This window comes from Linderina pennispora, assembly GCF_002104995.1.
Source record: "Linderina pennispora strain ATCC 12442 chromosome Unknown DL89scaffold_8, whole genome shotgun sequence".
NCBI classification, from domain to species: domain Eukaryota; kingdom Fungi; phylum Kickxellomycota; class Kickxellomycetes; order Kickxellales; family Kickxellaceae; genus Linderina; species Linderina pennispora.
This window is the reverse complement of record NW_024468256.1, coordinates 163,042-186,220: the sequence shown is the minus strand read 5'-3', so window position 1 is coordinate 186,220 and position 23,179 is coordinate 163,042. Positions and strand designations below refer to the sequence as shown.

The following is a 23,179-nucleotide window of genomic DNA, read 5'->3' as shown; positions in this document are numbered from 1 at the left end:
CAAGGTCCTAGCCGTGCCACCAAAAGCGCACCTCGTCGCGAGTCCGACACTCAAGGCATCACCAGCGCTGACTAGACAGGCACCAGAGAACAGGGACAGGGATGGAAACATATCTACCACGCGCGATCGGTATATGCCGCGGCAGTCGCTAGCCAAAGGGGTTGAGGGCAACCGCCACCTCATGAAACCAGGCGCTGCCCGCGCAGAGAAAATCAGTCTGAACATGCCTGTAAGCGAAGCTGAGGAGGGCACTACTAGTCAGTACGTGAAGGAGGATGTGGAGCCAAAGCCAGCTGATGATGGCAATGAGGAGGAGTATACTAGCAGCGATATCATCGATGGTGAGGATGATGAGGACAATGACAGCGATTCGTCGAGCTCAGAGGAGGGCGTTTCTGAGGATGGACCAGTTGTTGACAGAGGATCTGGTACTGCCGTAGAAAAGAGTGTGTCCGAGCAGCTAGAACTGGAAGGCGACGAGTCCGGCCAGGCAGATGACGAGTCGGAGGAAGCTGACGAGGTGGCCATTGAATCTGACGACGGCTCCAAGGCATCTGTGGGCATGAGTACACCCCAGCAGCCAGCAGCACCAGCAGCACCAGCAGCACCAGCAGTTAGAGAACCAAGGTGGCGAACAAGTAGATGACGAGTCAGAGGTTGCCGACGAGGTAGCCGTGGACTCTGACGAGGAATCTGGCGAGGGGTCTCAAGTTCTGGGTCAGCATCACAGGCGGCCGGCAGACAGCTTGGAATACGAGCTGACAGGACTGGCTGACGAGTCCGATGATATTATGTCGGAGGACACGCCGATTGCTGAAGTCGATCTGCAAATGCCTCTGGTTGATGACAGTACAGCAGCGAGTGATGGAGACGATATGGAGGACTGGAACTATGAGGGCCTGCATACATCAGCAGACTTGGCTGTCCTGGACTACATGTCTGCGCGTATTATCGAGACTGTGATGCGTGCGTCCGTGGTGTCGTCGCCCATGCCCCCTCTGCGGGGTACACCAGCCACGCTGCAGAGGCGGCAGCTTGGTTGCTTGGCTCGCGAGCATGTCCTGTTCCGTAGGCACCATTTCACCCGATCTCTGTTCCTGGGCAGCAGCGAGCAGCCCGAGGATGAGCCGGACATCCTCCGCTGGATCGCGAGCATGCAGCGGGTCAATCTGGCGACATTCCTCCTGCTGGTGTTTGCACCTCAGGCAGCCATTCCCGAGGCAGTGAGCGACACCGTACCAAATCGCAAGGGTGTCGTGCAGAGTCGCGGAATGGGAGAAGCAGCGGCCGGGTTCTTTGAGAATATCGTACCGGTAAATCGGCGAAACACTAAGGCATTCGAGCTGCTGGTGGAGCTGCAGACGCAGCAGTGGGTGCTGGGCGCGCTGAATGAGGCTGAACTGCAAAGGATTGTCAGGGAGCAGCGGGCTGTTAGCGATGTCGATCTGGCAGTGCTGTTGGCAGCTGGTGAGGATTCGCAAGGACCAGAAACACGTGATGTGGATCAGTACCGGGCTGTCCTGGCTCAGCGTCTGAGCAAGCTATCGGGGAGCACGCTGGCTGGCGCACGCGCCCTCTTTGGCCGGGAAGCGGTGCTTCGGCAAGTTGCAGCGTTTGTTCAGCAGTGTAGTGGTGCTCTTCCGCAACCAGTATTGCTTGGCTTGGGAGATGCGGCGCATCGGGATGATGTTGAGTCGGCAGGCGAGTATACAGTTGACACGAGTGCAGCGGGCAGGTCGAGTAATAGCGGATCGATTGAGGGCGATTTTGAGGTTGCGATTGTCAAACCAAAAGAGAAGCCAGCTCCTGAAACAAGCAACAGGGCTGGTAGCGTACCAGAATGGCAGCCCAACCGAGACGCTGCGTCTGGGTTTCTGGAGACACGGAAGGTGGCCTCGGCAATCCGTCAGATGTCTGGCGACCCATTCTTGAACGAGGTCATTAAGAGGGCTGAGCCCATCCATATTGAGCCGATCAGCGAACTGCCTCGAGACCGGCAGCCCGGATGGACATCGACGATGCTGCGCGAGCTGGAGCAGACACGCCAAAAGTTCAACCGCACTGTCTGCGATCCGTTGCCAAAAGTGCTGCGTGATCTTGACCAGAAACCCCAGGAACAAGGCCAGTTCAATCTAGACAAGGGCGACGACGATGAGGAGGAGGAGGACGTGGAGGTGTCTGAGCAGGATGTGCCAGTTATCTCTCCGAGGTCAAAGTACTCCCTGCGGAGCCGTCAGCCGCAGACGGGTCGTAGCGAGTCTATAAGCGCGAATCCCAGTGCTCGCACGCTGACGAAGCGGCCTCGCCAAGAGAGTCCATGCGGGCCTGACACACCCGAGGCCACCCTCGACACGGTCCGGCGACCGCCCAAGCGCGGCCGAGCGCCAGATTATCGGCACGCACAGCATGACAGAGCTGGCACCCAGTTCCGTGGGCGGCGTGGCATTGCCGCTGAGGACCTGAGCGGTGACCATGAAGTGCTGAACCCGGTCGGATTCACGCCATCGCCGCCAGCATCGCCTGAACGCTCTGACACTGGGAACCCGGCGAACGGTAGCACAGCAGCGGCCAACGAATCAGGCAATGAGGCGCCACCGCGGTACGGTCATTATCGGCCGCTGAAACTGGCGGTACACAGGGCTGCTTCACTGCGCCAGCCCCGCCAGACTCGCCGGTCACCCCGCCAGGCCATCAGCGAATCTGACAGCTCTTCCGAGGATTTGGCGGTGCAGCGCAGGAGGCACCAGAAGCAGGGCTACCGGTACTGGACCGCCGAGGAGGAGGCGTGCTTCATCCAGGCGGTGGGCGAGTTTGGGTACAAGTGGACCCGGATCCTGAGGCACCACGGCAAGGACGGCATAGCCGACCAGATCCTGCGGAACCGCACCACTGTCAACCTGAAGGACAAGGCGCGCGACATCAAGCAAAAGCTGCAGCGCGAGGGCAAGCCGCTCGGCCCGTTCGCCCGTGCCTCGCGCCGCCACTGAAGCTGGCTTCATAGCTTGCTTTTGACTCAGAGGAACGGCGCGGAAAGCCGCACGTTTTCCATTGTGTTGTTTTTGAAACGAGTAGAACACTCTTTCCAGACTCCCTGCAAAACGTTGTGCTGCAGAATGGAAGCAAACAAGCGCTGTGTTTGATCTGCGACAGTTGCCACTGCGCTGCTGGGAGAGGCTTCTTCGTTCCCGATGCACTCGCAGGACGATCCTTCCCCGGCATTGAGCGCCGGATGTGGAAAGTTTGCAACTCCTCAGATCGCCTGTGCCAGCTTGAACAGCCAGACCACATCACATGAAACACAGTGCTGCAAAAAGAACTCCCTGCTGACTGGGATTGGGAGCTTGGTCGCCAGCTGGCGCGCTCCCAGCTGGTCCCGCTATTTCGCGAAAACCAAACTTCCGTGAGCTTGGCGACAATAAGCAAGCACAATTTCTGCAGCGAGCTGCAGCGGCGAATATCGCTTTGGCCCTGCTAGCGGCGGCTGATTGGCTGCCGGCGCCTTGCGGTTGGGGCGGGGCGGGCTGAAATCAATGCCAATTTGGATTTGAAGAGTCATCTATGCACACTGAATCTGGCTTATGCTCGTTTTGGCAGAGGCAGAGACAAGGGGGTGCCCCTCCCCCAGCAAATCAGCCCGAGCAGTAGCGCAGCGGCGGAATAGAGGAAATGGGAGAAAAAGTTTCGAGGCTGGCTGGGGGCGGGCATGGGGCGGGCGGCGTGGTTTCTTTATATCCCAGGCGTTTTCCCTTGTGAGTCAGTATCTGCAGTTGCACTTTTCTCTTCTCTTCCGTTCTCCAATTTTATTTTTCCAGAGCACAGAATTCATACGCTTGCTTTCGCCATATCCCGACCTCTAATTAGCCCGCCAGCCTATCGTATATTTTATTGCGCCCAACACTTATTACACCCCCTTGGCGCCCCTCCCGCTTCCCCCTTTACCACCCCTTTTTAGAAGACACATATACGAGCACATAGGCACGCCCACCATGGCTGCTCGTACCTTCTAAATCATCTTGCGGTTACTCGCTGCAAGAACTACTTTACCAACAACGTTTTAAGTCTTTTTTAACATACAAGTCGATCGCCTAACTGTACCTTTTTGGTCATTATGGCGTCCTTCAACCTCACTACCCAATGTCCTCGGACAGCCCAGTCTACTGAACCCAAGTCTCGCGAGTGCTCCTGCATTTACTATTCGTGCTTCCTCCTCCACTGAATCAAGTCAACCAACCGATAACTAAGAAACCAGCAATGTCGCGTTTCACCACTGCTGCCAACATGGCCAACACAGCCCCGATTACCAGCACCGCCACCACCATCACCAACAAGAAGTCTGACACTATGGACAAGCTCTTTGCAATTGTCAACAACGCTTCGGCGCAGGCAGCGCCGGTCGTCCAGCACGACGACAACAACCCGTACATCATGCCGTCCTTTGCCGACAACTACGAGGCTTGGGCGTACCCCGAGCACCAGCAGGCCGTCTTTGACGACTGGATCAGCACCGCGACGCCGCCGCCCACTGTGGCCACGTCGCCGGCCATGCCCAACCAGGCCCCGATGATCTCGCCTGCAGTGACCTTCTCGGGCTCGCCCTCGATCGACGGCTCCACCAACAACTCGCCGCTGCTGGCCAACGACCTCGCCCTGAGCCTGGCCAGCTCGCTGCAGAAGAGCGCCAGCGCTACGTCTCTCGTCTCGTTCCTGCCGCAGCAGCAGCAGCAGCAGGCCGTGTCGCAGCCGCTCACCGTTGCTGATTACGCCGCCGCGCTGTTCCCGGATCTGGCTGCGACGATCTCTGGTGCCCTCACCAGCACCGTGTCGGAGCCGTGCAGTGTTGTGCAGACCCCTGCGGTCATGTCGCCGCCCACCGAGGCGCCGCTGAACTGGTCAACCGTCGACTTTGCCGGTCTGTTTGACGCGAAGCCCGCCATGATCGCCCAGAACCCGGTGGCCGAGGTCCAGAACCCCGAGCCGGCCGTTGCCAGGGCCGACGCTGGCGCCTCGTCGATCGTCCTGTCGGTCGCTACCGCCGATCCCCAGGTCGACCAGTCGCGCAAGCGTCGTGACACAGAGTTCCTGGCGTCGCTGCCGCCCCAGCTGGCCCTCAAGCGCCGTCGCACGTCGAACATGAAGCAGAAGGAGAAGATCCTCGCTGAGCTGCTGTCGACCGACGCGCCCAAGGCTGCTGATGTCGTGGCTGAGCCTGTGGCCAAGAAGGCCAAGAAGAGCCCGAAGAAGGACTCGTCTGAGGAGCCCGAAGAGGATGGCAGCGGCCTCGATGCCGCCGCCCTGAAGCGCAAGAAGAACACTGACGCTGCGCGCCGCTCGCGCATGCGCAAGATTCTGCGCATCGAGACCCTGGAGGGCCGTGTCTCGGAGCTCGAGAACGAGAACGAGTCGCTGGCCAAGAAGGTCGCTGAGATGGAGAAGGCGCGCGAGCTCGCCGAGCAGAACGCGAGGGAAATGGCCCTGCGCCTGAAGCAGTACGAGTCGCAGCTTTCGTCTGCCTGCTCGTCGCCGTTTGGGCTCTGAAGAGCTGCCTCTTGCATTGTAGCTACCCCTCGCTTCGCGCTGTCTATATCCTCCCCCTCATTTCCCCTTTCCACTCTTTCTAATTTTTCACTATTTCTTTCTGCCTATGGATCGTCTGCCGTATCCAAGCTGTTCCTCGTGCTGGAGGAACCTGGAGCCGGCGAGGTCGTCCTTTTTCTAAATATATCTGAACACAACCAACCTGAACCACGCGAGCAATGGACCTTTTTGGGATTGTGCTTCCAGATGCTGTTTGGATCCGAGCTCTGATACTCCTTCTCTGATACTTCTGCCTGGTCTCCCCTCCAAGTCCGGCAGCGAGCTGAACATGGACCAAAGGCAAATCCCGTTTCCCTCGCTCTCTGGCCACCGGTCCTGCCTTTTACTCAGTCAATATATCCATGATCCGGCATTCACACTTGCTCTCCAGACGATAAAGCCTGCTTTGTAGGCCATAGACGTCTGTTTAGCAGCAGCGGGCTCTGTGGCCATTGACTAAGTAGTGCCAATAAAGTCGTCATCAACAAGAGGTTTGGCACTTGCACAAATACCTGCGAATACTCTATCATGATCTGCGACTGCATTTCTGCCCGCAGCGGCTTCAGGCTCCATGACCACCTCTGTATGTGCATACATTGCACAGAACCGCCAAGTCGATCCAAACTACGGCTATGGTGAGGTAGATTACGAGTACTACAAAGACAAGACGGATACCAGCACGCCCCGCCAGTGAGCAGCCACCACTGCGCCGTCAAGCAAGCACTGTCAGCTCCCTATTCTGTGTTAATAGCCTTGTCAATGCGTCTAATAAATGTCCCCCATTGTCAGCGATAAGGGCTCCTGCAACTAAATATTTCAGCTGGCAAACAGGATGTTTCCTGTTCCGAAGATAGGCAGGTGGTTGCATATGCAGTATTGTATTTTTTAACTCTCTGAGCGCTGCAGCCTGTGCTTGATTGTGAGCATATGACTTGCCGGAGGCATATATTTGCAGGTGCCTGAAACCTTATCAAAAAGCAGTTGGGATACCGCTTATACCCAACAGAAAAGGGCCAGCCTCTACCAGCATGTGTGTTTTCGTTAGGGAAATCGGCTAGTCGCTGCTCACAGTGCCTTTGCCCACAGTGCCCAGAGAAAAAGAGATATCCCCTTCCCATGTGGCCACATCGTGTCCTCGACCGATGAATCCCAGGGCTTCCACGCGGTATCGCAAGTCTCTCGCTATCTGCCGATCATGGCCCGCGACATAGTTGCGATTTTCGAGCCAGTCACAGTGCAGCATGCGCAACGGCCACAGTTATTTTTGAAGATTTTTCTCAAAAGGTAGCTTGATTTAACGAGAATGCTGGTGCGCAGTGGGCAAAAATAAAACCACGCACAGGGTTAGGCAAGGCGCTGTTGCACAGTGAAGGGTTTCCCGCGCTGTCCAAAAGCCGAGATTTCACACAGCCAGCCTCCCCTTCTCACTGTTTGGTGGTGTACTTTGCACGCAGTAGCAGAAAAAAGCCACGGCCCAAAAGGCGGAATAGTTGTTGAGGAACAGGCTATTGTTGTTGTTTTTGGCACACTCGACTTCGTGCTTGGGGAATACCCGAGTCGAAAATCCACAGCGGTGGGTCGGCGAAAAATTACTCGGGTAAGAGTGCTTGCACGGATCTATATATACCGGACCAGATGCTTCTCTAAAAAAAATCCCGTCTACTACTCACTGCATTCTCACCTTTATAGCCTCCTTGCACCTGAGCAAACATTCTCAAACAGAAACCGCACTTGCAGATTACACCCGTTTTCTCGGTGTCTTAGTTAATCTTCTCCTCCTCCCCGACCCCTCCTTAGTCTGTTACAAAAATATGATTGATACCTTTAACGCCTATCATGTTGGCAAGCAAAAGACCGGCTGCCTGTGCATCAACACCAGCGTGCAGCCAGCCACATTGGCAGACAAGGTGAAAATGGCGAACGAAGAGCTAGGTCTCTTTCTGGGCACCGCAGCTAGTTGGAAAGACGTTCAGCGAGCTGTGCGATACGCAACAGGATATCCGCAGGATGACTCTGATCTCAGTCATCGACCTGCCCAGCAACTTTTGCATTGCGCCGGACGACGAACCGCTGTCGCCGAGCGAGGACCCAAGCAGAGTCATTGTCATCGTGTCCCCCGACGGCCAGATTATCGACCTAGGCGTGTACGATATGAACGGGGCTGTGTTCTATAACGGCGGCGTCGACGGCCAGCGCTACATGTGCTGACTTTCCTCTCCTAGCATTTCTACATTATTCCCTGCTATTGATACCGCAGCATACATTTTTTGTAAATAAACATTCATTCTTCCAAAGCCAGCCTTTCATGTGTACCGGCGTATGGCGCGCTGGAGCATCGCCTCGTGTCTGCATTTGGTACACCTGATGGGCAGCTGTGCATCGTCGTGACACGCGTTCCCGCTGACCACAGTCATTTCATAATACTGGGAGCCGTCATGTTCCGGGCAGCAGCAGCACTCCAGGCACGCGTCCGAATGGCTTTGCGGAGTGCCAAGCCCACTGAGGAAATCTTGGGCTGATCCCGCCCACATCCCAGTCAAGACAATAGCCGGCAGGATGGAAAAACAGTAAAACAGGGCCTCACTGGTGTTTGCGGCACTATCCATCGGCATGGTGAAGCGCGCCAGCATAAACGATATCCATATTGTCGACAATACTGCAGGCACGAACACCACAGTGATGCGCGGGATCCGTGCTTGGCGCAGGCGTCTTTGTGTGGTACAGCGTAAGCAGGCCGGCCAGACAACAGGCAACTATTGAAAGAATCAAGGATACTGAGATGAGCTTGTACCCGCTCTGCCTCTTCCACTCGGCTACCTCAAATAGCAACGGAACGCCGATGCTAGCGCATATTGTGGTTGCGATGCCGTATCCAATCCCCATGTGCACGAGGAATATGCCTAGCACGCTTTGCCCGGTGCTCTCGATCCTACACAAATGTTTTGGGCAATGTGAGAAACTGTGTGGTTTCACAACTGTTAATGAAAATCCCCGCACTGGAGGGGTTTCTAAATAATTTGTTCCTGTACCATTTTGCGGAGAACACAAACAGGACGCCAGTCAGCATGAATCCAGCGCATAGGTGCAGCGACACCTCGGCCTCGTACATCTTGAATGGATCCGCGTCAGTTTTCCCCATGGCCCCGCGCAGAACCAGTGATATGAACATCAGCACCGACGCTATTCCCGCGACGCCCAACCACAGCGAATTTGTCCTGTGTCCAACAATGCCCACCTGCACTCCAATCGGAAGGCATATTGCTGCCATCAAGTACGCAATCCACCGGACCGGGTCGTATTGGAGCGCTGGCGGGGGATAGTCGTTGCCTAGGGTGTAGTTGTAGACTAGTGTGTCGTTCATATTTGCTGCCCTCAGCCTGATGGCAGGATACTCTAATGTGTCAAAATATAATCCGTGAGATACAAAGCAGGATCGACAACGACAAGAGTGTATTGGTGCTCAGAAATATGAATTGTTTAGTCTCACTTGCAACAAAACCAGTAGCTTTATGAGAAGAAGCAAATGCAATGGCGATAAAAGTATGTTGGCAGCAGAGCGCAGCAAAAACAGCAACCCCTTCACTGATCCTGGCGGAAAGAAAAAATGGACACATTGACCAGCAGTGCCTCCCAACTCTGCCGCTGCTGCCGCTGCCGCTGCTGTGCTGTTGCTGCTAGACGCGGAATACATGCATGGTACCTTTCCAGCCGCACTTGTGAAAAACAATTACTGGTGGCTACGTCAATAGTCCATGTAGCTCATATGACCAGGTTTCAGCATTTTCTGCCCTTGCATACTGCACTTCCCACGAGCACATCGCTCATGCCCAGACACATGTAGTACCCTACTTTACATGTGCAAATATGATGTTTTCTTTCCATCGAACAAAGGCAGGTTTGAGGATGGGCATTTATAAAAAGATAAACACACTCAACAAGAGCTAAACATCAACTGTACCCGATACATTGGAGTGCAATCAAGCTTAGGCCTGGGCCTTGGCGGGGGTGTTGGTCGCGGTGATCTTCTTGCCGTCCTTGTTGAAGCGGACACGGGGAGGAGGAGCACGGTTGCGGCGGCCAGTGCGCGAGCGCACGCGGACGATGTGCAGATGGATGGCGCAGCCGACGCAGTACTGGACCTTGATGTACAGCTTGGGGATGGCGTACGAGTCGTAGACCGAAGCCTCAGCCATATCACGCTGGGCAGCAGCCTCGATCATGTTGCGGACCATGAAGCGCTTGATGGCCTTGTCCTTGGGGCAAGCCTGCGAGCAGTTCTCGCAGCGGATGAACTTGACGTGTCCGCGTCCCTTCTTGTTACGTCCGTGGTTCCTGCGCTTGGTGGTCTACAAATCAATGGTGCAAATTGCATGGTGCGACCTGGAATTAGCGCGACGGCTCTGCACACTTCGTGGTCTCCTCACTTTCATTCTTGCCAATTCAAGACTCGTGGAGGGGCGATTCCAGTTCCTCCAATTGGGCGGGGCGCAGAATTCAACCAAATGTCTCCATGGCGCAATTGCATTCAGTAGGTTTTGAATATTCCCGTCCAGCCGCAGCGCTCTCTGCCTGCACACTTTGGATACGCCGATGGATTCGCCTCGCCGATACTGGTTACAGGAAAGCGCATCCGTCGCCCGACTCTGCCCGCTCACAAATCCGCCGATAGGCTTACCATTGTTCCAATATTTTCGTTTTATCGAAAGAAAAAGGGTTGAATCCTCACTCGCTATGCTGGGTGTCGACTTCAAGCCTGTGCCCAAGTTCAAGAGCCCCTAGCGAGAGATCTGATCACCTGGTTGCTGATCACAAGATCTGGGGAATCACTGCCATGGCTCGCGATTGCGGCGTTTGGCAGGCCCTGCTTTTGCAAAATAAATCTCACCGGCAGCAAGACCTGTGTGCGCAACGTCGGATTTTCTTTCTCTGAATTGCATATACATTTACTGCCAATGCAAGTCCTTACCCGTGCCGCTCGGTCAGCTCGACCGACGCTGTGGCGGTTAGCGCCACAGATCAGTCGCATCGCCCCGCAGTGCCACTCTAGCTTGGCTACCAGGACATACTGCTATCGCCACAAGGATCCTAGAGGGTGGGTTGTCGGCCTGTGCACATAGCCATCAGTCGCGTGCGTACGCGATCTACCGCCAGGCAGCAAAGAAGAAGGCACCACAATGCCCGACATGCGGTGCTGCCTTCCAGACAGAGAAGCCTGGTGCGCCGGGATACTTGAATAGCGAAAAGTGGAAGGAGTTGAACGAGGCCAACCTGGCCAAGGGTATCGCAGCTGTGAGCACAGAGGCAGATAAGCCCAAGCCTGTGCAACAGTCTGGATGGCAGCAGCAACGTTATGAGCGACGAGCAGTACGAAAAAGATGATCGAGAATCTCGATGACCCCGAGCTCAAAGCGGTGTTCACTGGCGAGATGGAAAACTCGATCCTGGCGCTGACCGGTGAAGCCGAACGGGATTCTGCCGAAGCCTGAGGCGTTTGATGCCGCAGTCGAAGGAGAAGAAGCGGTGGAAGTCCGAGCAGGGCCACGACCGGATTGTGTGTCAGCGGTGCCACTCACTCAAAAACTACAACAAGATCGACCACCATTGGAAGCAGGATATCGTGTCCGATCCACGTGCCCTCCGGTTTCTACAGTACCGGTCAAACCTGATCGTGGTCGTAGTGTGCGATCTGTTTGATATCCCAGGCAGCTTGATCCCGCATTTGGGCCAGTACATTGGACAGCGGCACCCGGTTCTGCTGGTAGCTAACAAGGCCGATCTGCTGCCCAAGGACTATCATCCCAGCGCGCATCGAGGCATGGCTGCGTCGTTTCACAAAGGATTTGGACATCAACCTTCTCGGAATCCACCTGGTCTCAGCGCAAAAGAACCAGGGTGTGCGTGAGCTGGCTGCTGATATCACCGAGCGACGCCGTGCAGGCCAGGACATTTACATGGTCGGCCGTGCCAACGTCGGCAAATCTGAGCTGCTCAACGCGCTGCTGCGCATCAGCATTGGTGGGATCCAAACACCGCGTGCTCTCGTCGCATATCCCCGGAACCACTATGGGCCTGTACGGTGTTCCGCTGAAGCACTTTGTCAAGGCACTAGTGCCCATTGAGGGTGCGCGGCCCCAAGACCGACAATCGTACCTGTACGATACCCCATGGTGTGTTCAGCAGCAAGTCGGCGATCAGCTACCTGACCAACGAGGAGCTGAAGCTGGCCATGTGCCAAAAGCGGGTCTCGCCGTTCACGTTCCTGCTGAACCGTAACCAGTCGATGATGCTTGGTGGCCTGGGCCGCATTGATCTGGTCGGCGGGGCAGAGCGCATTTACGTCACAGTGTTTTCCAGTATCCGCCCGCACTTTACCCGTATCGAAGCGCGCCGATGAGCTGGTGGCAAGGAATGAACAACGGCGAGCAGACAGTGCTGAAGCCGCCGATCGGCGATGAAGAGCGTCTGCGCAATTTCCCAGAGCTCAAGTTGGCCTTTTGAGCACGAGTTTGAGGGAACCCACCCAAGAAATGCCTCTATCGACATTGCCTTTGCCGGGATAGGATGGGTAGCCATCGCCGGCAGGTTCCAGTCGGCAAAGATCCGCGTGTATACGCCATTTGGCACCGGTGCCTATGCACGCCCACCGATGATGCCGTTTGAGTTCAAGAAACTCACTGGCCGCATGTCGAGCACGCGCAAGACGCCCAAATAAGTCATATTAGATATCCATTTTTGATATGGTTAGTTAATCACTTTATCCCTCAAATACGAGTAAAATTTGCTGCTTTTTGTAATGTCACAAGGTGCCGTCGGCAATTTTATTGAAGGGGGGCGGGATGGAAATTGCAGGAGGCGTTTTTGGTAAAAATGCTTGATGAGAAACAAATTGAGGATGCAGAGAGCGAGGCAGACATGGGCCTCGAATCTAGAGGCTAAAATGGCCTAGCTGGCAGTTTTTGCATGTACATTCCCGCTGCAAGACAAGTCCATAGCACGATCCGAAGCGCATATTTGTAGTCCAAGTGCAATGCATGTCTTGTCGTTTTCTGGCCAGTTTAGCGTAGCTTGAAAATAGAGTGCGAAGGGTTAAGAAAAAGCGCAAGGGGTTTATTGCTGGTTACAGTTGCAGTTGGAGGAGAAGAGGATGCAGCCAGGAACTGGGCAAGGGGTAATCTTAGCTGAAGGAAGGAGTGAGGCGACCTTACACCGGGCCAGCAAAAAAAGAAAAAGAAAGCACAGAGTATTTTCTTCTAAACTGCAAGGTTGCCCTCACTTCTGGCATTGTGAAACTAACCACTGTCTGGCAGCTGCATTGGTGTGCTCGGAAACACTCACGGCTTGTCGCAGGCGACTAGGCACTGCAGCCACTGCAGTCATGTCACAAGTTTCAATCCCGTCCTCCCCAACGTACAGATAATTTAGCCTTTTACAGCAGTGCAAACGGACAGATTTCCATTATTTGGTCGATTATTTTCTGTTTGCACAAGGCGCATCGTAGGTGAGGTGGCGGCACTCGGCTTCGCCTCAAGATGTGCATCGGGTTGCATTGATGGTCCAGGATAGAAACGGGAATGGGCCTGGATATTCACGGGAATGGGCCTGGATATTCACGGGTTGAGAATGCCGTTTCTAAATGGGGATGTGCTGCATGAAAAACAAAACACAAATATGACTTGCAATGGCGTTATCAGTTGAAGACGACAACATTTCTGTCGCATTTCAACAAACACATGCATGTGCAACAGCTGGGGCACAGATATCACATATATGGCCTAATGTGTATGTATTTGGCTATGTAGGGCTTTACATACAGCACATAGTGCAAAATCACCACCCCCTTGCACAAGTAGAGAGCAGGTGTATGTCCGACAGCACTTGCTCGATCAATGACGTCAAGCTCTTTTTGGTCCGATATGAGAACCTATGGTCTATGGTGGCTATTTATCGGATCGCCCTGTATGACATCAGGCAATGAGGGAATCACACCGGTGCATCTATGCAGATGCAGATAACAGATACGTAAGTATACATGTCCCTGTGCTGATTACGGCAAATAGGATCATTTGACAGAGTGAGGTCCGAGAGGAATGTAAAGTGGTTTTATTTGACAGTGGATGAAATGCAGCATTTTTAGGAACGGCTCCAGTGCCATGTCCATTTTTTTTTGGGGTTGTCGGTCAAAAAGGACAGTCTCCACGCCGTCACTGTCGTTGGCTGTCAATATAGGCAACTATCTAAGATGCGATTGGTACAGGCTTTTAGGTGCAGCAACTATCGGGTGGTCCGACACAATTCGCATGTGCACTCACGACTGCACTCGTCAGTGTTATGTAGAACAAGATGGCAGGTGGCATTGGCGACCATGGTTTCTATGTATAAGCGATATGTACAATATACCGATGCGCGTGCAAATAGACAATAAAATATTTTGTTTAGTTAAGACTTGCAGAGGCTGGTGTCTGGATTGTAGTCGCTATGCTTGGTATACATGTCGGGAAAAGACGAAGAAAAGAGCAGGATGACAGGAAGATCTGAGTAGCCTAGGATTTGTACACTCTTATACCTAAATACCAACCAAGGGCGACTGCTAGGAAGCAGTGCAGGCCACATTGATCATTATTACGCACAGCTGCTGCAATTGCCTCTCGGAGGGGTTGCAGGAAGGCAAAAACTGCGCTTGCCACTGCCTGCCTTGCTAGGCTGCAAGGAGGTGTGCAAACTGGCAGGTTGCACGCCTGTCACCCATGAATATTTGTACAGCCAGCATTATAAAGCTGCCCAGCAACAAAAAGAAGCAACCCGCTTGCTATAAGCCACCTAACCCCTGTCGCTTACCGACTATTTATGCCCAATTCCGCAGGACCCCGTGGGACGTGATAGGCGGTTGGGCCGCGGGGAGGTTAAACGAGCAGGTCAGTCGAGCATCCCTCTTTCCAAAAAAGGTCATATTAAATCTGCGTACTCTTCCTCAGTCAGTATGAGGCACTCATGTTGGATTTTCGTCACCGAGAATGGCTGCACGAGGGCCAGAAATGTGCTCTCTGGGCGCTAGGCAATGGGGGAAGCGGCTGCCAATATATGCAGCTAGCTGGTGGTTTGCCACCAACTGAGCACAAAATATCCCGCTCGCAATTGTTCAATTGGGAGTAAGTCTGGAGCAACAAGGCGTGCTTGCCAAGTGGACGGCCGCTTGCTAGCCGCTGACATGCCTGAGTCTCAGCAGAAGGCCGTCAAGGCCAGATTGCATACAGGCACAGGTGGCTACAGACATTCTATTGCATTTAGCACACCGCAGGCCCCCAGCTGCTAGCTATGCACCTTGGTGCAGGCAGCCTGTATACACTGCAGGACCCGCGTTTTTCACGCATTATGAGCGGATTTTCCTGCACAATTGTGGTTGCTGCGCCTCCTTGACACTATATTAGGAAAAGTTATATGCATAAGTATATGCCGGCCGAGGACTGAGTTGGGATTTCTTGTAACACCCGATGCTTACAGCCATTGTTGATGATAGGTTTGACGCAAGTGAGCGACATGACGCCAGTCTATGTCACTCTTACACGTACAATTGATGCAATAAACAGCGGCTTTGCACCGAGAGTGATGTGAATAAATTAGATGTATTCAAAAATATTGACTTGGACGACCAGGTTTCTGAGAAAGAGGAAGAGAAAGGCCAGGAATCAATGGCTGCCAAAGGCGGAGACAGACAAAGCTGATGGGCAGGCGAGATTCGGGCTGCATTTTTGGAAGATGAGAGAAGGAGAGCACCGCGACCGATGGATGTATGTACAATTGCATGCGAGGAGCGTTGGTTGCTCGATCAAGACGAAGCAGAGGAAGGCCGATGTAGCTGTAGGGAAAGCTTGAGGACGACGGTCTTGATCCATGTCGGTATTCTCAGCACGACCGGCCGTTTGTGCACAGCGAGCAGGTGCACTCCCGGTTAGCACCGCATGCGGAATCAATCATGGTTGTAGACAGGAATTCTAGGGAAAAAAGACCAGGATGCCACGTATCCAGGGGGCGGGGAGCAGAGGAAGGGAGTTATCGGTTGATGAGCGATGCTTTCATTTTGAAATCGCAGGGCGTCTGCAGTCTTTTTTATATGAGAAGACTTGGATTAGAGAGCCAAGTGCCTACAGCTCGGTATCCGATGTCAATGAGCAGCAAAGCCTGTGTTTGCACTCCGTTTATCGCTCGTTTTTCTCCTGGGTACCCAATTGCATGGAGAGGGACGTTCAAACAGCATGTATTTGGGAATTGCCCTTCTGAGAGAGGGGGTTTAGAGAATCACTTACAAGAGTGGAGTAAATCTTCCAGGCACATCCCCCATTCCCGTTGACACCGTCGTTTTTTCTATTTCAGTCCCGCATAATACTGCAGACCAGCCTTGAAAGTTTTTATGCAGTCCGACGGAGCAGGACGGCATAGGTAGGTGGGTGGGAGGGAGGGCACCGTATTTGAACGTCATGCGCCGAAAAAGGATACATTGACCTGACACTATCTATTCCAGGGAGCAGATGGCGAGTCTATTTTGTCCATCCGCCTCATCCATTCCAAAAGAGTCTTTCCCCACGGATACACTCCGAGTTCAACGAAACCAGAGTCAAGCCAACACATTGTGAATTTTCAGGCTGTATTCGTGGAGAGAGTCTATCAGCTCGGCAAATTTCATGCATGAACAGTGCTAGAAGCGGACGCTTCATGCAATTGCAATTGCAATTGTAGCTGTGTTGCTGGCAATAGATAAGGGTTCTCACTCTGGCACCGCGGGTGGTAAAAGAAAGAGCAGGTCCCTGGTGCAAGCTGCTGCGTATCAGCTGCGTATCAGCTGCGCAGGCACGGCAGCAATAGCCTCGCTACTTTGTCTATGGCAAAGAGTGCGGCGCGTGTTGGGGATGGATGTCGGCTACGTGCATTCGACAAAATGCATGGCGTGGTTTCAACAACTATGTGCATTTGCCACCAGTACTGCCAAGTGGCAGAGATGAATTCTGGCGCGGGGCTGGTGGGAGAATGATGGCGCATGTGTGTCTACAAGGGAAAGGAGAGGCTGGGATAGGGTTTGAGAGTTGCAAACAGTCGACAAGTATTGGGGGGGGGGTGACTTCACCCTAATAAATGAGATTGACATAGACTGCGCCGCAAGGAAGGTTGCAAAAATAGCGCGTGTTGGCCGGCTTTCCGCTGAACCAGCAAATGAGAAACGGTATTTCCACCAGCAGGGAGGATACGCAGATTCACAGACCGCTTGCAATACAAGGGTTGAAGCTGGGTGATGTATTAGACAGTTTTTTTTTTTGAGACAGGTCAATATGCCTTGCCGTTCTTTTCGACAACAATGGCCATGCGCTTGAACCACAGACTGAAGCACTCCTTGAAGTCATCAGGTTGCAGTCTGCCAAGCGCGTGTATCCACGCCATCTTTGCCTCCTCGAGGTTATCTACTGACGTGTACCGCAGGGACTTTTCGATCTCGGGCACCAGCCAAAAGTGGCCGGGCAGGAGGTCACGCGATCTGGCCGGCATCAGCAGCGTCGGGACACCGGCGCCCTTCCAAAAAGCTCCTGGTCTTCTCGGCGCGGTATGCAGGCGAGTTATCGTGGTTCAGCACAAGGCGGTCCAGCTTGAGTCCTCGGGTGCTTCTCCTTCCAGACGGCAATCATGGGCTTGATGCCGCGCTCAATGTAGTGGTTGGCGTCAAACTTTGCCTCGGTAATGGTGAAGTCGGCGTAGATGATTTCCTTGCGCGAGAAAAACACAATCACATACATGACCTGTTTAGAGATCGAGTTTGGCTTGATTTGCGTGTGGGCGCACGTTACGATGTCGTCAGCAGACTTGCCCTTGTAGGTCTCCAGGGTGCGCTCGCAGAATGCTACGCGGTCCAGCTGCACGGCGTGCGATGCTGGCTTGGCCTTACTGTCGTCGTCGTCCAGCTCCATGGGCTCCACCTGGGGTTTGGCTACGGGCTTGGCAGCAGACTTGGACAGCGGATTTTACAGCGGGCTTAGTCTCGGGCTTAGTTACAGGCTTGGTAGCAGGCTTGGTAGCAGGCTTGGTAGCAGGCTTAGCCTCCAGCTTGGCCTCCGGCTTGGCCTCCGGCTTGAGGACTGGCTCAGCCGCAGGGGTGCGCGGGCGCTTTGGCGGCAGGCTTAGTGGTGGGCTCAGCGGTAGGAGTGAGCTGGCGTTTGGCAGGCGGGATAGTGGGTGCGGCTGGTGTGGCGGCGGGAACGGCAGGGATCCAGTGTGAGATCACCGGCCTTGAAGCGGCGGCAGGCGGCGTAGACAAAGTTAAGCGAGGGCGACTGATTCTGTATGATGGACCCCAGGGCGGCATGGATGTCCTTGGCGCTGAATCCCTTGGCCCACAGCGCCAGGATCATGGCGGATTTGTCGCGGTTGGTGAACTGGTCCATTAGGTGTGAATATAGCAGTGTTGGAGACGAGTAGAGGAGGGTGCGGGGCTGGTTGGCAGTCACTGCTACGGCAAATCCATCAAGCGCTCCAACAAACGCGCCTGCTCTGCGATTAAGGGACACCGTGGCCAGTGCTTTTTTTTTCCCTGTGAAACGGCTGTTTGAGTTTTAGCAGTGTTCCGGAGGGTTAGACTGCTCTTCTAATCCGGGGCCTAGTATCAGCAGCGATTAGTTCGGGGTGGTGCGGGAGAGCTAGTGACAGGTCATCATCACATTCCCCAGCAGCCCCGCATGAAGGCACCTTTAACTAATATTCCTTGTATTTTCAGCACATTTGTCGAATGGCGATTGACGACGCAGAGATTCTAAACCACTACGGACTGGACAATTTCGAGAGCCCGGCATTTGGCGACAGCGTGGTGCCCCATGGTGATGGCACAGGGCGGGCACAGGGCGGTGATGGGCAGGATGAGCTCGGAATGGAAGAACTCAATGAAGGCAGTCATTCGCATCACTCTCGGTTGCAGGCAGGCGATGCTAGCACTGAGGACTACGATGACGACGATGACGATGACGACGATGACGAGGGAGCGGGCATGCTTGGCGACGGCGGCTCAGTGGCAGCGACATCGCATTCGGTGGCAATCAGTGATAGAGACCCGCTACATGTACACGCGTCGGTAACGCAGGTGCTAGAGCGCAAGAGCGACGCACGGGCGCTGGGGGACCTGCAGTACCGGGCCAAGTTCAGCGTGTCGCACAAGGGGTTTTCGCCAGGGGCTTTCATGCAGGTGGTGCACAGCGACACATCGTATGCGGATCTGGTGCAGGGGGCGCGGCTGCTGCGCGAGTCGATGTCGCAAGGCTCGGAGGCGCTGAAGATCCTGGTGCATAATAACTTTGACCGGTTCGTGGATGCGCGCAACAAGATCGACTTGCTGTACGAGGAGATGAAGTCGCGGTCGCTCAACTCGGCGCAGGAGTACGGGACGCGGGCATTCGGGCAGGCGCTGCAGGACACAACGCAGAAGGCAGACGAGATCTACAATCCGATCATTGACCGGCGGGCGCGCGCTGAGAAGATCCGGGCGACGCTGAGCGTGGTGGAGCGGTACAAGTTCTACTTCAACCTGCCGTTCAGCCTGATCGAGTACACGCGCAAGGGCAAGTTTGACATTGCGGTGCGTGAGTACAAGAAGGGGCGGCAGCTGCTGCAGGCGGTGACCAGCGGCGACATTGGGTCTTCGGCGGCCGAGGGAGCAATCGCGGAGGGGGGCGAGTCGGGGGCGACGGGGCTGAGCCGGATTTTCCAGCATGTGTGGAAGGAGGTGCAGGAGAGCGTGGTGGAGCTGCGCAACGCGCTGTTCCGGCACCTGAGCCAGGCGTGGCGGGCGTACGGCGAGCAGGAGACAGTGATCCGGCATCTGCTGGAGATTGATCCGGGCGACACAGACCCAGTCGCTTTCTTCCTCGAGCACCAGCACAAGTGGATAGTGGGGCAGATGCACGATGTGGTGCAGTCGTTCCGGCAGCGCGGGGGGCAGGACTGGCGGCAGTCCAGCGTGGAGGTGGAGACGGCAGTCGAGCAGCGCGCAGACGAGCTGACGCGGGCACTGCGGATCGAGTCGTTTGCAGATTTCCCGGTGCTTGGCCATGGGCGCGATGTCGAGTTCCACGCGTGGAAGCACATGTACAATACGCTGCGCACGCTGTCGCAGACGCTGGTGCGCAGCCTGCCGGACTTTTGGAAGCTCAGCCAAGCGTACATGGAGGACATGTACCGGCGGCCCGGAGGAGCTGCGGGGGCCGAACCGGCGGCGGCGGCAGGGGCAGAACCTGGACCGAGTCACGAAATGCCATGCGCTGCTGGAGGACTTGATCAACAAGTACAGCCAGCACGTGCTGCGGCTGACGGGGGTGCTGGGAGACAGCGATGAGGCAGTGGACGTGGCCAGCCTGCGGCCCGGGAGCATCGGCAGCACCGTGCAGCGGCTGCCACAGACGCACGCACTGCTGGCGGGGCATTTCATGACGGCGATCATGGAGCTTGTGGTGAACACGGCCAACGACATCGAGGCGATTGATATGGCGGCCGAGGCAGCAATCATCCTGGCGAATCTGATCAGCCAGCTCAAGGCGGGGCTGGAGCTGTTCCTGTGCGAGCTGTGGGACCGCGACGCACAGGCCATGGGGCAGCACGAGACGTGGCAGCTGCACCATGGCACAGCATACTGGCCGACATTCTACATTGCGCGGCGGGAGCGGACCGAGCGCGGCGCCAGTGCGGCCGAGCTGGCGGAGACGATTGCAAACACAGAGCTGCTGCCGCTGTTCCTGCGGACCGCACAGACGATCATCCGGCAGCTGGGGACGCTGCATGTGGCAGCACTGCAGCCGCGCAAGGGCGGGCGGGCGCCGCAGCAGCAGTTTGACGCGGGATTCGACGAGGGCCAGCGCGCGCAGGGCGAGCGGGCACGTGAGATGAACGACCTGGCGGTGGCCCACGTCAAGCACACGTTCTTTGGCACGCTGTATGGGTTCCTGGACACGCTGCACATGCTGGCGTTCAAGACACAGCCGGTGGCAGAGGCAGGCATGCTGGCGTCGCTGCCATATAGCGTCAGCAGCGCATTGTCACCGCAGGGGGTGGCGGGGGAGGGGCGGCGGCAGTCGTTCCGGCTGGCAGCCAAGCAGAGCACCGAGCCCAGCAAGGCACGGCACAGCACCCGCAGTTTCTTCCTGCTGGCGTCGCTGTGCAATCTGACGGCGTTCCGGGCATATGTGATCCCGGATCTGCTGCATGCGCATGCGATCAGACATGTGTTCAAGCTGGAGGTGGGCGGGTCGCTGCAGCAGCTGGGCAAGCCGTTCCAGCGGCTGGACGAGCTGGTGTTTGGGTTCTACGTGGGCGGGCGGTCGGCGCAGCTGGCGCAGATTGTGCGGCGCGGGGTGCTGCTGGGCGGGGTGAGCTGGGCGACCCACGCCATGCCACGGGACACGCAGGCCTACTGTGGCCGAGGCGCTGCTGTTCCTGGTGTTCACGCATGCTGAGGTCATGGATATGATCGGCGAGGTGGGCCTGGGGGCCGAGCACCACACGGTCAAGCACCAGCCGATCGCGCGCCGCGTGCTGGAGAAGCTGGCGGCGGATCTGCTGCAGGAGATGCTGGAGAGCGTGCGGCGGGTCGACGTGTTCAGCGAGGGCGGCATGCTGCAGAGCGTGCTGGAGGCGGTGTTTGTCCGTCCGCACGCTGGCCGACTACATGACGCCGCGCGCGCTGGAGTCGTTCCGCCTGCTGCACGCGTACGTCCGGGCCGTGTATAGCCGTGCCCAGGCCAAGGCCCGCAAGCAGGCAGCCCAGCAGGGACTGCCGGTGCCTGAGACCGGCGACGACCGGCTGGTGGAGCGCGACGGCGTGACGCTGTCGCCTGAGCACTGGGAAACGGTCGACCACATTCTGCGCGACTGCACGCGCCGCACCCAGATCCAGTTCCGGTGCTTCCAGTCCGCCCAATGAGCGTGCGGGATCACGCGTACCCGATACTGCGGTGTGATTGGGCGGGGGTGGGGAGTTTTTTTTTAATGCGCGTCGTGTCTGGGTTTTTTATTTAAATTTTTCGCGTTGACGCCCTGGATATCAACTGCGAGAACTGCACCGGATACCCTCCCCTCTTTTTTGCTTCTCCATCATAGATATTCTTTCTCTAAATGTCCCTCACATAACAAGGAAAACACAGCAGTGGATGCCCCTCGGCACCCGTACAATATGCGCAAGCGCGCGCGCACCGACAGCGACCGGCATGACGGGTGCTTCGTGGAGACAGCCAAAAAGGCAATCAAGCGCGGGTGCACAGAGCTCGGGATCAAAAAATACGCGTCACTCTCGTCAATGCACGAGGCGCATGGCAGCAAACTGGCAAAGCAGCAGCAAAAAGCAGAGCAACGGCCGGCGGCTGGTACGTGGGCATACCTTACACAGGCGATCTGTCGTCCGAGGCCACAGTGGTGGCATTGCCATCAGACGATGCGGCATCAGAGGACATAGAGACATCATCAGGAGAACGCTGACTGTGGGCTGGAATCGCAGCTGACGCTGATTGCACCGTCCTCGCCAGCCGCGTATATTCGAGGCGCTGGACAAGGACGAGGCAGAGGGCGCGGAAAGGGAGAGGAGCGGGCCGGAGCTGGCAGAGACATACACGCCATTGCTGGCATGGCTTCTGGAGATCGAGGCAAAGCATGCATCGGGGCTTTCGTCGGGGCTGATGCGGCACCCGGAGCTGTCGGCGCGCATGCGGCCGATTCTGGTCGACTGGCTGATGGAAGTGGCAGCCGACTATCGCATGCATAGGCAGACGCTGCATCTGACGGTGCAGTATCTGGACCGGTTCCTCAAAAACACCGATTTGCACGTCCGGCCCAGCCAGCTGCCAGTGCTTTGGCACAGCCTGTCTCTCTTTGGCCATGAAGGCCGAGGAGCAGCGGGTGCCGACATTATCGGAGCTGACGGATTTCTCCAAAGACGCGTTTACGCGCGACCAGCTGAAGGCGGCCGAGATTTCGGTCCTGACTGCGCTCAGCTGGCACCTGGCCGTCCCCACATTGCACGAGTTCCTGGCCATGTTTTTCCAGCGCGCCGCACTATTAGATTCAAAGGAGACCCAGGCTGGCGTGCTGCGGTGGAAGAACGAGTGCCCGGCCAGTATTCCGTGCGGATTCAGCAGGGATAGGTTTGCCGTGGCTTGCGATTACGCCGACTTGCTTTTGCATTGCCAGGAGGCGCTGCAGTTCAGGGCGTCGGAGCTCGCCGCCGCGTGCTTTTACGTTCGGTGGCGTGGTCGACGCCCAGGTGTTCGGGGAGTGCACGGGCATGAAGTTTGCAAAGGTCTGGCCCGCGGTCCGCTTCATCAAGCGCTTAAAGGCTGCGGTCTCCCCTAATGGCATGCTGGCGCTGAACGACCGCATGCCGTGCTGCGCACCAAAGTCCCGCCACGGCGTGCGTCTGAAGCACATCAAGCAGGACGAGTTGTGGGCATTCCAGCCGCACCACGTGCATTTGCTCGACGAATTCGAGGCCTTTTTTGCCCTGCGCACCCTGTAACAATGTTGATAAATGAGGCTTTTTTTTTTTTTTCACCTGCTACAAATGTCTAAAATGCTTTCTCTGTGCGGGCTCCTTGCG

At 55.9% G+C, this 23,179-nt stretch overlaps 7 protein-coding genes across 7 annotated transcripts; 4 read left to right on the top strand and 3 right to left on the bottom strand.

Annotated features, from left to right (window-relative positions):
• Positions 1-223: 223 nt before the first annotated feature.
• DL89DRAFT_317391 (uncharacterized protein) lies at positions 224-3,088 on the top strand (the record flags this gene model as incomplete). The annotated part of the gene is made up of 2 exons (XM_040891086.1): positions 224-556; positions 588-3,088. 2 exons carry the CDS (start codon positions 224-226, stop codon positions 2,985-2,987), a joined length of 2,733 nt encoding a protein of 910 aa, XP_040742725.1. The 3' UTR covers positions 2,988-3,088.
• A 966-nt stretch (positions 3,089-4,054) lies between these two features.
• DL89DRAFT_169166 (uncharacterized protein) lies at positions 4,055-5,742 on the top strand. Its single transcript, XM_040883767.1, has one exon. It carries the CDS (start codon positions 4,252-4,254, stop codon positions 5,533-5,535), a length of 1,284 nt encoding a protein of 427 aa, XP_040742724.1. The 5' UTR covers positions 4,055-4,251; the 3' UTR covers positions 5,536-5,742.
• Positions 5,743-7,827: 2,085 nt separating this feature from the next.
• DL89DRAFT_268033 (uncharacterized protein) lies at positions 7,828-8,560 on the bottom strand. Its single transcript, XM_040887766.1, is given in 2 exon segments — positions 7,828-8,230; positions 8,250-8,560. 2 exon segments carry the CDS (start codon positions 8,455-8,457, stop codon positions 7,878-7,880), a joined length of 561 nt encoding a protein of 186 aa, XP_040742723.1. The 5' UTR covers positions 8,458-8,560; the 3' UTR covers positions 7,828-7,877.
• Positions 8,561-9,485: 925 nt separating this feature from the next.
• Positions 9,486-10,270, bottom strand: DL89DRAFT_268030 (ribosomal protein S26e). The gene has a single exon (XM_040887765.1). It carries the CDS (start codon positions 9,804-9,806, stop codon positions 9,558-9,560), a length of 249 nt encoding a protein of 82 aa, XP_040742722.1. The 5' UTR covers positions 9,807-10,270; the 3' UTR covers positions 9,486-9,557.
• Positions 10,271-10,405: 135 nt separating this feature from the next.
• DL89DRAFT_268029 (uncharacterized protein) lies at positions 10,406-12,329 on the top strand (the record flags this gene model as incomplete). Its single annotated transcript, XM_040887764.1, is given in 11 exon segments — positions 10,406-10,412; positions 10,534-10,570; positions 10,590-10,609; positions 10,634-10,901; positions 10,940-10,985; positions 11,084-11,332; positions 11,388-11,535; positions 11,585-11,726; positions 11,752-11,948; positions 11,981-12,003; positions 12,074-12,329. The coding sequence occupies 11 exon segments, from the start codon at positions 10,406-10,408 to the stop codon at positions 12,284-12,286; spliced, it is 1,350 nt and encodes a 449-aa protein (XP_040742721.1). The 3' UTR covers positions 12,287-12,329.
• Positions 12,330-17,174: 4,845 nt separating this feature from the next.
• DL89DRAFT_284346 (uncharacterized protein) lies at positions 17,175-18,035 on the bottom strand (the record flags this gene model as incomplete). Its single annotated transcript, XM_040889779.1, is given in 3 exon segments — positions 17,175-17,561; positions 17,581-17,761; positions 17,905-18,035. 3 exon segments carry the CDS (start codon positions 17,994-17,996, stop codon positions 17,175-17,177), a joined length of 660 nt encoding a protein of 219 aa, XP_040742720.1. The 5' UTR covers positions 17,997-18,035.
• A 302-nt stretch (positions 18,036-18,337) lies between these two features.
• DL89DRAFT_323163 (uncharacterized protein) lies at positions 18,338-23,125 on the top strand (the record flags this gene model as incomplete). The annotated part of the gene is made up of 9 exons (XM_040891377.1): positions 18,338-19,720; positions 19,791-20,960; positions 21,016-21,234; positions 21,281-21,501; positions 21,790-21,953; positions 21,977-21,999; positions 22,113-22,430; positions 22,468-22,727; positions 22,786-23,125. 9 exons carry the CDS (start codon positions 18,338-18,340, stop codon positions 23,096-23,098), a joined length of 4,071 nt encoding a protein of 1,356 aa, XP_040742719.1. The 3' UTR covers positions 23,099-23,125.
• Between the last annotated feature and the right edge of the window lie 54 nt (positions 23,126-23,179).